The sequence below is a fragment of the Danio aesculapii genome, chromosome 7 (assembly GCF_903798145.1).
Source record: "Danio aesculapii chromosome 7, fDanAes4.1, whole genome shotgun sequence".
NCBI classification, from domain to species: Eukaryota; Metazoa; Chordata; class Actinopteri; order Cypriniformes; family Danionidae; genus Danio; species Danio aesculapii.
The window spans coordinates 31,328,603-31,341,101 of NC_079441.1; the positions used below are offsets into that span (position 1 = coordinate 31,328,603).

At 34.3% G+C, this 12,499-nt stretch overlaps 1 protein-coding gene across 1 annotated transcript in view; it reads left to right on the forward strand.

The window, feature by feature from the left end:
* tmem276b (transmembrane protein 276b) overlaps positions 1-11,186 on the forward strand; it is a 28,203-nt gene extending 17,017 nt beyond the window's left edge. Inside the window, exons 2-4 of the mRNA XM_056462851.1 lie at positions 1,444-1,557; positions 6,559-6,696; positions 9,426-11,186. Coding sequence (XP_056318826.1) covers positions 1,444-1,557; positions 6,559-6,696; positions 9,426-9,676 — 503 coding nt within the window. The 3' untranslated portion in view covers positions 9,677-11,186. The remainder of the gene's footprint in view (positions 1-1,443; positions 1,558-6,558; positions 6,697-9,425) is intronic.
* The last annotated feature ends 1,313 nt before the right edge of the window (positions 11,187-12,499 follow it).

Genomic DNA, 12,499 nt, shown 5'->3' on the forward strand with positions numbered 1-12,499 from the left:
ATTGTGTTGTGATTGCCAGCGGTGTTGCCCTTGATGGTTGCTGGAGATCACTCCCTGTAACACTCAACCGAACTACATTTCCCATCACACCCTGCATTTACACACCAGTTTCAAGTTTACCTTGATTACACACACAGCTGATGTGTGTGTAATCCAGGTGTTTGTTTTGATTTATTCAACCTTGTTTGTTTTATACTGTTTTTAACCTTTTGCATTGTTTATTGTTTTTTTTATTTCTGTCACCTGTCTTGACCATTCAGTTGTTATGCAGATTACGCATTGAATTCTGTCTGTTACTGTGAATTGCCTGCTTTCGACCCCTTATGTGTCTCTCCATACACAACAGATAGTTTAACAGCTTTTAGGAATTAATAATGAATTCACTATTTATTTGTTTGTCTGTTTTGTTTTATTCTATTATTATTTTGCTTTTACCCAGCCCTAATTTGCCCAAAACATACAGTATATTACATAAACATGCAATTTGTTGGAGTTTTGCAACTGAAATGAACATCAGAGGCACAAATTATGATGATGGAACAGGTCATCGATTATTGAAGACTTGCCTTTACATGGTATCTCCTTGCTCAACACCATGTATTACCTCAAAAATATTTTACCATAATGCATAATTTATAAACTAATACATTTTAACTTTTCCATCATATATTTATCCCCATTTGATTTCAGAACTACTGTAAAACATGTGAACTGATGTAATAAAATACTGCCGCAGTCCGAGAACAACCTCATTCACCATTGGGAGGCAGAATAATCACTTGCTCGCACAATCCAACACAAATAAAGTAATTCAACCTCAGCTCCTTCTGCTACGTGAACAAAACTGCAAGCACAGAGTGCATGAAGTGTTCAACATCAGACATTTATTTTAATCAGTTGAAACATCATCTTGTTATTTAAAATGCGTTCATTATTTTTAGAATTTCCTGCCTGAATGCTCTACTTACATAAATGTATACTACAAAGTTGCACAGAAAAGTGCTCAAGTATGTGATTTGGGACAAAACTAAACTCATACACTGCATGGTTGAGTGTACAAGTATATAGTAATGTTTGTCATTTGGGATGCAACTTTGTTACTTTAAAACTGCCATGACACATGCCTTTAAAGGTTGCCATGCATGCCAGACCATGCTATAAGTCCCACTTACATAGTTTGACTTGGAAATAAATCTATCAAAAATGTAACTATGACATTTATGACCCCATGCGTTTCATCATATGTGTGTAATTGCACAACAGGATATAATTTAATTAAAGCAAATACACTCATCATGGGTCTCTGTGGGCCTTTTATGATCACAACAAACCTGCTGTTCATCAAAAGATTAAAGCATTTTGTTTCTCTAAACAGTCGCTGTCGAAATGTCATTAACGAGTCTGCTTTTGTGCAATATTTGATTGACTGTTTTGTTCAAACAGGGTTCATCCAGAGATGCACCCCAGTGAAGTATCATTACACCTCTTCAATCCTGCCTCGAAACCTCCCCGCCAACATCACCAAGACCATCCGGCAGGATGAGTGGCATGCGCTGCGTGAGTGTGACAGATGCTTCTTTACTTGCATCACATTTACTCAAATCATGCCTTGGGGTCTGAGCCATAAGCAGTTGTGTGTGATGTGCTTGTAAACATGAGGTGTTTGACAAACTTTGTGTAAATATACAGTTGAAGTCAGAATTATTAGCCCCCCTGAATTATTAGCCCCGTTTATTTTTTCCCCCAATTTCTGTTTAACGGAGAGATTATTATTTCAACACATTTCTAAACATAATAGTTTTAATAACTCATCTCTAATAACTGATTTATTTTATGTTTGCCATGATGACAGTAAATAATATTTGACTAGATATTTTTCAAGACACTTCTATACAGCTTAGTGACATTTAAAGGCTTAACTAGGTTAATTAGGTTAACTAGGCAAGTTAGAGTAATTAGACAAGTTATTGTATAATGATGGCTTGTTCTGTAGACTATCGAAAACAAATAGCTTAAAGGGGCTAATAATTTTGACCTTAAAATGTTTTTTAAAAATGTTTAAACTGCTTTTATTCTAGCCGAAATAAAACAAATAAGACTTTCTTCGGAAGAAAAAATATTATCAGACATACTGTGAAAATTTCCTTGCTCTGTTAAACATCATTTGGTAAATATTTAAAAAAAGAAAAAAAAAAATCAAAGGGGGCAAATATTTCTGACTTCAACTGTATCTGCACACGCAGATTTTTCTCTTGGAGATGCTGTCATTCCCAGTTGTAAGGATATTTTAAGCAAATAGGATACTTTTGCTTGTATTGGATGAAAGGGATGAAGAATGAGTGGCTGGGTATATCTTATATGGTTGAAATACATGTACACTTTCAGAGATTTTAGCTACTTTAAAGAGTATTCATCTTTTCACCAAGATCAAACATTTATGTAGCCTGCCACTTATTTTCCCCTGCTCATATTTAGACTAGAAATGTATGCTTTTATTCAGGAAGGATGCAAAAGTGATGGTATAGATATTTATACTGATACAGTGCTCAGCATAATTGAGTACACCCTATGTTGAAAATTAAATTTTTATAAATTTTTCAGTGAACATACAAAATTTCAAATAAAATTTTTCCTTTTTTGTTTCTCTTAATTTTTCCTCTTTTAAGTTTGTATTTAATATTTTTCTAGAACATAAATTTGGACTAATTTTTGGACCGTTATTGTAAGTTATTTTGTCAGATAAACTCCAGATTTGGCTTCAGTACTGACTAATCAACACAATCTCACGGCAATTCGTAACTTTTTGATTTAGTGGCTAATTCGTACGAATTCGTATGATCTAATTCATACAATATAGTACGATTTGCTCATCCTCCAATGACGGTTGGGTTTAGGGGTGGGGTTAGGTGCCACGCCTCCTTTTTAAAATCATACAATTTCATACGACTGAACTCGTACGAATTTGTAGGAATTAGCCACTAAACTGTCAAAACGTAAAATACTTACGTTTTCTCATGAGATCAGGCTGGACTAATCAAATTTTTATGCACAAATATAATATTGTATAGCTTTCTATTAAAAATATGAATTTAAAAGAGAGATTTGTGAGGGGTGTACTTATATATGTTGAGCACTGTATATAGTTCAAATAAATGTTGTTTATTGAACTTCCAATTCATCAATGAATACTAAAGTAAATGTATTATGATGTCTCTATGAATAATAGTATAGTTGTAGTACAGCCATGAATCATACTAGTTTAATTGAGTCAGTGCCAATAGCCTTGTGGTTAGTGCGTCGACACATGGCAGGTGTTCATAGCGACCTGAGTTCAATTCCTGGCTCAAGGTCTTTTGCCGACCCTTCCCTTATCTCTGCTCCCCATACTTTCCTGTCTCTAAATCTCCATTGTCCTATCACAATGAAGGTGAAAACCCCTCAAATAAGTTAAATTAAATTTTGATGTCTGTTTAATCTAGTTTCCATTGAAATCATCAGTACAGAAAATCTAATTCAACTTGAACATTTAAAGACAGCAAATTATTTAGTATCACTTCACAGCAGGGATTTCTTGATGCTAGTGCATACGTCAACAGACATTAACAATTTGCCAAAGTTAGCATCATTAATATTAGATAAATATAAATTTTCAGACTAGATAAATAAAATATTATTCATTAGTTCATGTTAGCTCAGGTCTATTAAATAATATTTACACTTGATTTTAATAATAATTCAGTAAATGTTGGAATTACCACTGTTTTTTTTTCAACAGCACACACAAACTGCAAAATGCCTCACATCATTTGAAAAACATGAGGTGTTGCTTTCAAAATAAAAAAAAACATCTCAAAAACATTTGTATCAAATTGCAAACACCTTTATATTTTGAATTCATCACACCATTATTCAAAACTTAAAGCATTTCTTTTAGTTCCTACATGTACACATCAAGGTAATAGACAGAGGGGAAATTTATGGTGAGCACAATAGCAAGACTGAATTCAAACTCTTTATTTATTTGATGTATAATTATCACAGTGCAGAGTATTAAAGAAAATACTGTAAAAACATTACCCACGTGTAGTTGGACAGGTGATTGTAATTACAGTAAGGAATAGCGCATGTGCATTTGTCTTTGTTTATCTGAGATGATGAGTCTTTCAGTGAACATAAACAAAAACATACAGCACAGGAGACAGTGTATGCTATAGTGCTTAAACCTAATCGGTGTGTCTACAGGTATGCACCAGTGTGTGTGTGTGCACATCGTGGCTGTGTTTAACCGGTTGTTTGATATGTGTGTTCATTTGAAAGCCTTTGCTTTGACATTGCAAGCAAATGACATTGTGATAACTATCAAGTGTTAAAAGCATACAAGTGTGTTAGTTTTTCTTACACACAAAATCTTTTCGTCACACAATATCTGAAACCTCTCACTCCAATTGCAAAACTACACAGCAAATCTCCAAAACCAGAAGCTATTTGTCAGCCCTGAACTCAACTCAGTTTTCAATTGCATGAAACACTTTTTTTCAAACTCTACCTAAAACACAAAAATAGAACATGAAGTGACTTGCTTTCTGGGGTCATTAATGTTTTGCAAAAAGTGTGAAGCTGACAATGTGCTGGTGTTTTGCACCTTGAGTGTAACGTTTTGCTAAACTTAGATTAGTGTCTACTCGTTTGAAACTAAGTGAAAATGTAATTGTATTAATATTATTGTTTGTTTACATTTATTTACATATATATATATATATATATATATATATATATATATATATATATATATATATATATATATATATATATATATATTTGAAGTCAGAATGATCAGCCCTACTTTGTTTTTTTTTTTTTGTTTTTTTTTACTTTTTAAAATATTTCTCAAATGATGTTTATGAGCAAGGAAATTTTACAGTATGTCTGATGTCTGATAATATTTTTTCTTCTGGAGAATGTCTTATTTGTTTTATTTTGGCTAGAATAATTTTTAAAAAAACATTTTAAGTTCAAAATTATTAGCCCCTTTAAGCTTTTTTTTGATAGTCTACAGAACAAACCATCCTTATATAATAATTTGCCTAATTACCCTAACCTGCCTAGTTAACCTAATTAACCTAGTTAACCCTTTAAATGTCACTTTAAGCTGTATTGAAGTGTCTTGAAAAATATCTAGTAAAATATTATTTACTGTCATCATGGCAAAGATAAAATAAATCAGTTATTAGAAATGAGTTATTAAACTATTATGTTTAGAAATGTGTTGAAATAAAATCTGCTCTCCGTTAAACAGAAATTGGAGAAAATAAAAAACCAGGGGGGCTAATAATTCTGACTTCAACTGTATATTTAATTTTATTTGATTATTTATTTTTTTAGTATGGAGAGCTCTGCTGTGACGAGAATTTCCCTTTGTTTAAGTCTAACAACAACAACATCAACAACAACAACAACAACAATAATAGGCATAATATTAATATTTTTGTGTGCAAGCAATTGAAATAAAACCTATAAATATATATATATTCTAAATATACATATAAATAAAAATGTTATTAATGTTAATAAATGTAACTTTACCATTGATCATTTTATTACAAAAAGACAGACAAAATACTTTGTTCATGATCAGAAATAATATGCAGATAAGCAGTTATATTGTAACTTTAATAATACTATATTTATGCTTTCATTTTTACTACATTTATACTACATTATAGAATGTTATTTCCAATTTTTTTTATTTAGAATCAACAATTACCTAAATTATGTGCTTTAAAAAATATATGAAGAGTTCAGATGCAAAAACCTCTAAATGCCATCTGTAATTTTCTTCTAAAATGATCATTTTTATCAGGCTCCTGTGTGTATGTCCTGTAATATCACTTTTATGCCAAAGAATAAGTCCTTTTCTTGGTCTTTAAAGTGAAATATTTCAACATAAACAAAGGAGGCAGAGAAAAATGTTCATTTTGATGGAAATTTCATACGGCACTTTTGCATCTGAACTCTTCATATATTCAAAATGAATAAATAATATATATTTATATTTATATTTGCAAACACTTTATTTTGATGTTCCATTTGATTTGATGTTCCATTTGAATATTAGTAGACTGTCTGCTTAACAATGTACTACTCCTTCAACAGACATTTAACTGACAATAAGAAACTTTGCAAGTACATGTCAATTTACACCAACCCCAACCCTAATCTAACAGTCTACTTCCAATCTAATGAGAATTAGTTGGCATGTAGATGCAATGTAACTTAAACTCAACAAACCATCAAAATAAAGTGTGACCTTATATTATTTTCTCAGAATTATAATTCCTTATCACTATTGATTTATTAATGATGCATTAAAACGCACTGTGGGACTTTATATTTAGCAGCATGTTTCATTATCCCCTTTAAATATATTGAATATAATTAGGTCTTGATAAATAAACTAAAAGCAAAAGTAAATATTCAACAGAAATAAAAGTCATCACTATATGTTTACAAGACCTGAGAGGCAGTAAAAGAGCATTAATGTTGGTGTTGTGCACGCAGATCTGCGCAGGATGACAGCAGGTTTTGTGGGCATGGCTGTCTCTATCATCCTCTTTGGCTGGATCATCGGCGTTCTTGGATGCTGCCAGCAACATGATCTCATGCAGTATGTAGCTGGACTACTCTTCCTCATGGGCGGTAAGAGACACTCTGTGTGTGTGTGTTTGTTTGTTTGCTTGAAAAATAGAATGTGTTGAATATGACACAACTTTGGCACCATCTAGTGGCTGATTTCTCATACAGTACATCATAGGTCTCGAACTTGATTCCTGGAGGGCCGCAGCTCTGCGCAGTTTTGCTCCAACCCTAATCAAACACAGCTGATCTAACTAATCAAGGTGTTCAAGACTACTAGAGATGATTAATCAGGTGTGTGTTGGAGCTGGTTGGAACTAAACTATGCAGAGCTACGGCCCTCTGGCAATTGAGTTTGAGACCATTGCAGTACATCGTGTATATACACTATACACTCAAAGGTGCTTAGAAGTTGGATCAAATGCTTGACTGCATTGCTTTCAAGTGGTTCTAGTGTTTAAAAATGATTAATGTGTGTCCTAAAATGCTGACATATGTTGTTCTGTGGCTTTGTGTCACATGACTGTGAGGAAAGACACTCATGTAGCCCCACACAGTCATAACGACGCAGCCTTTTTTCAACGCAGGAGTAAGGCTAGTTAGGCAAGGATACAAATTTACAATTATACATTTCCTAAACACCACTTTAAAGTGTTATTAAAATGAGATGGTCATAGTGCTCTCAAAATATACACCTTGTGAACACTACATTCAAAAAAGTGATTTTTGCTGCTTGTTCAATCTACTGATTTAAAATGAGCTACAGTAAATCAACACAATTCTTTGTTTTGTGTTTAATCCACTTAAGTTAGTTTAGTTGAAAACAATTAAGTTAGTTAAATCAATTTGTGTTGGGAGAACATGGAGGAATTGTGTGGAAGCCAGCATTTTTTTAAGTGTATGATAGTCTGTGATAGTTCAACCAACAATATACATTTACCTCATTTAAAGAAGATATTTTGAAGAATGTTGGGAAATGTTAACCACTGACTTTCATAGTATTTGCTTTTCCTACTATGGATGTTAATGGTTACTGGTTAAATATCTTATTTTGTGGTTAAAAGTACAAATCAAAGAACAGTAAATGATGACAGAATGAAAATGTTGTGGTGAACTGTATCTTTAAACATGCTTTACTACATTGTAACAAAAAAAAATCATGTAAAAAGTCCAAATGTGCACATTTAGTTGGTAATGAAATTTTAACAATATAATCAATTTATTAACACATTCTTTTATAAATAATTCTGAACAATGGTTTAATTTTAAACAAATTTGTTAGTCTTCACAATTTATTTGTGCTATTATCGCCCAATATGTGTCATGTATATGTTATTATCTTTTAAGTATAATAACTGCTGACACTTAAATGTACTTTTCACGCTGTTAGCAAAACTTTAACTCAGATTTCAGCTCAATAAACTCCAAATTAGATACTTATTAATATTTAGTAAGGTAGTAATTGGGTTTAGGTGTTATGTATGATTAGCAAGAATAAGACCATACTTTATAAGCAGATAACATCTTAATAATAGTCATGTAATAAGGCAGTAGTTTATAGTGAGAATTTCTACTTAAGCTAAAGTGATACCTAATGATCTTTTATTAATAATAAGTATTATTTTGAGAGAGAAAAAATCACATATACATTTTTTAAAAAATCATTAGTTGCCGGTTAACTTTTGCTTCCAGGATGAACTTATTAATGTAAATGATCAGTTATAAACTTCTTCCATAAGAGAAAGTTGTATGTTTATTAAAGAGACTATTCCTCTGGAGTTCTAGCACTCCACAACTGATGCTTTTATTCGCATTTAGACACAATATCTGGACAGTATAAACGCCTCTTTGTGTGACATCTTTAGATTTGGGATGAGATGTTTTCAGGAGTATTAATTTGTCTTCTTTTCCTTCTTTTTCTATTGGTCCTGCTGTACTGATTTTATTGTGGATCAATTCTCTATGGCTATTACCATATGTATATTTCTGTTCATATATTTTTGTGTAAGGCGTGTCATGTTAATGTGTTTGTGATTTTGTTTTTTGTTTATTTAAATAAAGTAAAATGATTATCATCACCAGAATCAGTATGCAGTAGGTATTAAAGGGCACCTATGATGAAAATCATCTTTTGTAAGCTGTTTGGACTGAACTGTGTGTAAGTGTAGTGTCCACAGTCATATTGGGGCGATAGAAACACAATAAGTCTCTTTTTAATTTAAATTTCCTGAAGTTAAAATAGGATCCAAATCCCTCCCATTTTGAGGCCCACCGCAACATGACGTAGGAGTGCTGTTTCCCCGCCTACCGAATTGATTGACAACCACATATTAACATGTTGCTGTAGTAATGCATATAATCATATCAAACAAGACAGGATGCGCGCAAAGCAACTGGGACTAAAAGATCTGTTCAGCTCTCTGTGATCATCAATCATCATCAAATGTGATCAAGAATGAGTTTAATGAGTTTAAACATTTTTAAAACAGTGCATGTTAATGAATTACAGCGATTTTACTGTCTTTATCACTACAGCCATATGTCAGTACAATTATAAAAGAAGACGCTTCAATCCCAGTTTGTGGACAGTAAATCAGCATTATTTTCTGCATTAACATTACGGACATCCATACAGCAGTGGATTTTGAAATCTTGAAAAAAAAAGGGGGTAAAATAGGTGCCCTTTAATTAAATTATAAAAAAAATATATATAAAAGAGTATCAGTATCATATCAAATTTTTAAAAATGTTAGTATTGCCCATCCCTAATCCTAATATGTGCCCTCTGACAGGAACCTGCTGTATTATCTCCCTCTGCACGTGTGTGGCGGGCATCAACTTTGAGCTGTCGCGTTACCCGCGATACTTGTACGGCCTTCCAGAGGACATCAGTCACGGCTACGGCTGGTCCATGTTCTGTGCCTGGGGTGGACTGGGCCTCACCCTGCTGGCCGGTTTCTTATGCACACTGGCCCCTTCTTTAAGCAGCCCGCTGGCCCGCACCACAGTCCACAAGTCCAGGCACGAAAACGGGACTGTGTGACCAGACACTTCCTGGAGCAACTTTTCTGAAAGTCTGCATTAGGACGAAACGTTTGTCCTGTTCATCCTCATCATGCAGTATATTGACTGGATCGTCCCTCTGTCCGTTTTCATATGACTTGTGTACGCTGTCCATTTGTTCAGAAGTCTATAAGTGTTCTGAACAGAGTGCAGAGGAGCAAATGGATCCACATGCACAGACCACCAAGCATCTTCCACTCTCTCACGTGTCTCACTCTGGTTCTTTGTGGCACAAAAAAAGCCCGATTTTCACTTCGCTTCAAGACATGAGAAGCAAACAAGAGGTGATGGTCTTCTCCTGTCTACAAGAAGATTTGTAATAAAATGGTGCTCTCTTTTCAAAGATCTCACAACTGCACAAACATCTTTTCAAGAGGACAAATAAATACAGAGGTTTTACTTCTAGCTGGAGGACTGTAAGCCTGAAATCAAGGAAGGAGAGATGAGAGTATTTCTGAAGCACATTAGCGAAAGCCTCAAAGAGTCTGTATGCGTAAAAAAAGTTTGATTTTGTCTAGATATCGGGTCTGCATTTGTATGAAATTATCAGCACAGACTCATTGGAAATACATGCCCCTTCCTACATTTTTGTGAATACGTTGCTCTGAGTACCGTCATTGCATATTTCAGATGACAAATCCACTAGAGGGCGCTGCATTTTTGCAAATCTAAAAGGCATCACTTATGCTGGATACACACTGAAAGGTTTATACATCGTATACCATTTTTTTGTCAGAGATGACAAACATGAGGACAAAAAATATCCTAGATCATTCCAGACCAAGCCACATCCTTCACCATTTTCCTCGTATAATGTTCAATTCAATTCACCTTTATTTGTTATAGCGCTTTTACAATGTAGATTGTGTCAAAGCAGCTTCACATAAAAGGTCATAGTAAATAGGAACAGTGTTGTTCAGTTGAGCTCAGTTCAGTGTGGTTTAATAATCACTACTGAGAGTCCAAACACTGAAGAGCAAATCCAACGATGCGCAGCTTTACAGATCCCAAACCATGCAAGCCAGTGGCGACAGCGGAGAGGGAAAAAAAACTTCACTAATTGGCGAAAGTGAAGAAAAAAAACCATTGAGAGATACCAGACTCAGTTGGGCATGACCATTTTAATTTCTCCGCTGGCCAAATGTCTTGTGCAGATAATGTGAGATGTGACAAAAACAGCACGCCACACACCAACAGATATTTAACTAGAGTCCCAAATGTGAACACAAAATCTCTCGAGATCTGAGAATAAACATGTCGAATGAATAAATGAATAAACTAATAAACATTTGTGTGTTGCCACAAATCGACAAGCTGATCCTCCATCTGTGCTGTCCAAATAGATTTCACTTTGGTGTGCCATGACAGAGATTGATATTCTTCTTGATTTCTGACTGGATATTGTTTTGTTTATTAAGTGATAATATCCGGCTCATATGCATGTTCGCTCTGTTGAATTTTAAGAAGTTGAGATTGGAGCACTGCTGACATTCTTCCTAGTATGGGGGGGGGGGGGGGGGGGGGGGGGGGGGGGTCAGTCGGTTGCCATTACAAGTTGTTGAGGTGAGGGTTGTGGTATAGGCCTACCCCTCCTCTACTGTGATTTGATAGCTTGCTCAACAGTGACACTGATGCTTTGTTTTTCCAACTCACATCGCCTGAAAAAACACAAAGTGCCCAGTAAAATGTCTGCTCAGCACCTTGCAGGTGCTCAAAAAACACAGTGTCATCACTGACGACCACAACAGAAACCAAAACACTCAGCTTGAGAAAAAAAATACTTAGATGGACACACAGCCTAGGTTATTCTTAACAAACCTCACACCACATCAAAATCTGATTATCTTGTGGTGTGTAACCAGAATTAACCTGACTGCTCTGAATAATAACAACAAAACCAAAGCAAACTGACTACATCAGAAAAGTTGTCAATTTGGAGATAGACAGGTGAATTAATTACAAATCATAAACACCTTTAAGGTTTTTTGTGGTATTTATTTGGTGCTGTATAAAGAACTGCACAAAAAGAATCATTTTTATCAATAGTAAATACTGAAAATATCATTAGTGTGAAAAGAAACAGAAGTTGTGGGCATCATACTGCCCCATAGCTTTTATTTTACCAACAAACTGCACTCAAACGTAGGCTGAAGCTTGTATTTCCAATGAGCCTGTCCTGCAAACTAGGCTGGGGATTCAAAGGGAGCCTTTTCACTCTTTGTTATGAAGGTAAACAGTTGACTTGTCTGTGGCACAGTAGCTGTTTTGGGGGAATCTGATTGAAATTATTGTAACTAAACGGCATGTGAATTACCAACCTAATTTGTTTATGAAAATGTGTCATTTTCTCATGAAGCCTTATTGCTGTTGTGAGCACAACGTGATAGGAACGAGAGTTACACAAGAGCTCAGCACCTTCCAGCCACTAATGAATGTTGAGTTGTCAAGGTATAGTTGGAGGTTGAAGACTTTTAAGAGAATTCAGTGTTACATGTAGTCACCAAAAGTCACATGAGGTCTACATAATGTGGAAGCTTTTTTCTGTTTTGGGATGAAAAGAAAAAATAATAATTGTGACTTTTTATCTCACTTGTGTTTTTGTCACTTGAAGTTACAGCACAGAAGCCAGGATTACAAGACACAAATTATAAAAGAGTTACAGTTACGAGAAAATCTACAATATAAATTTGAAAAAAAAATTCCACAATTGAGAGTTTTTATCTTGGAAGGATTTGTTCTCATAATGGCGCCTTTATATCTTATGAACACGTGAGAATTACAGTATATAACTTTACAATTGGCA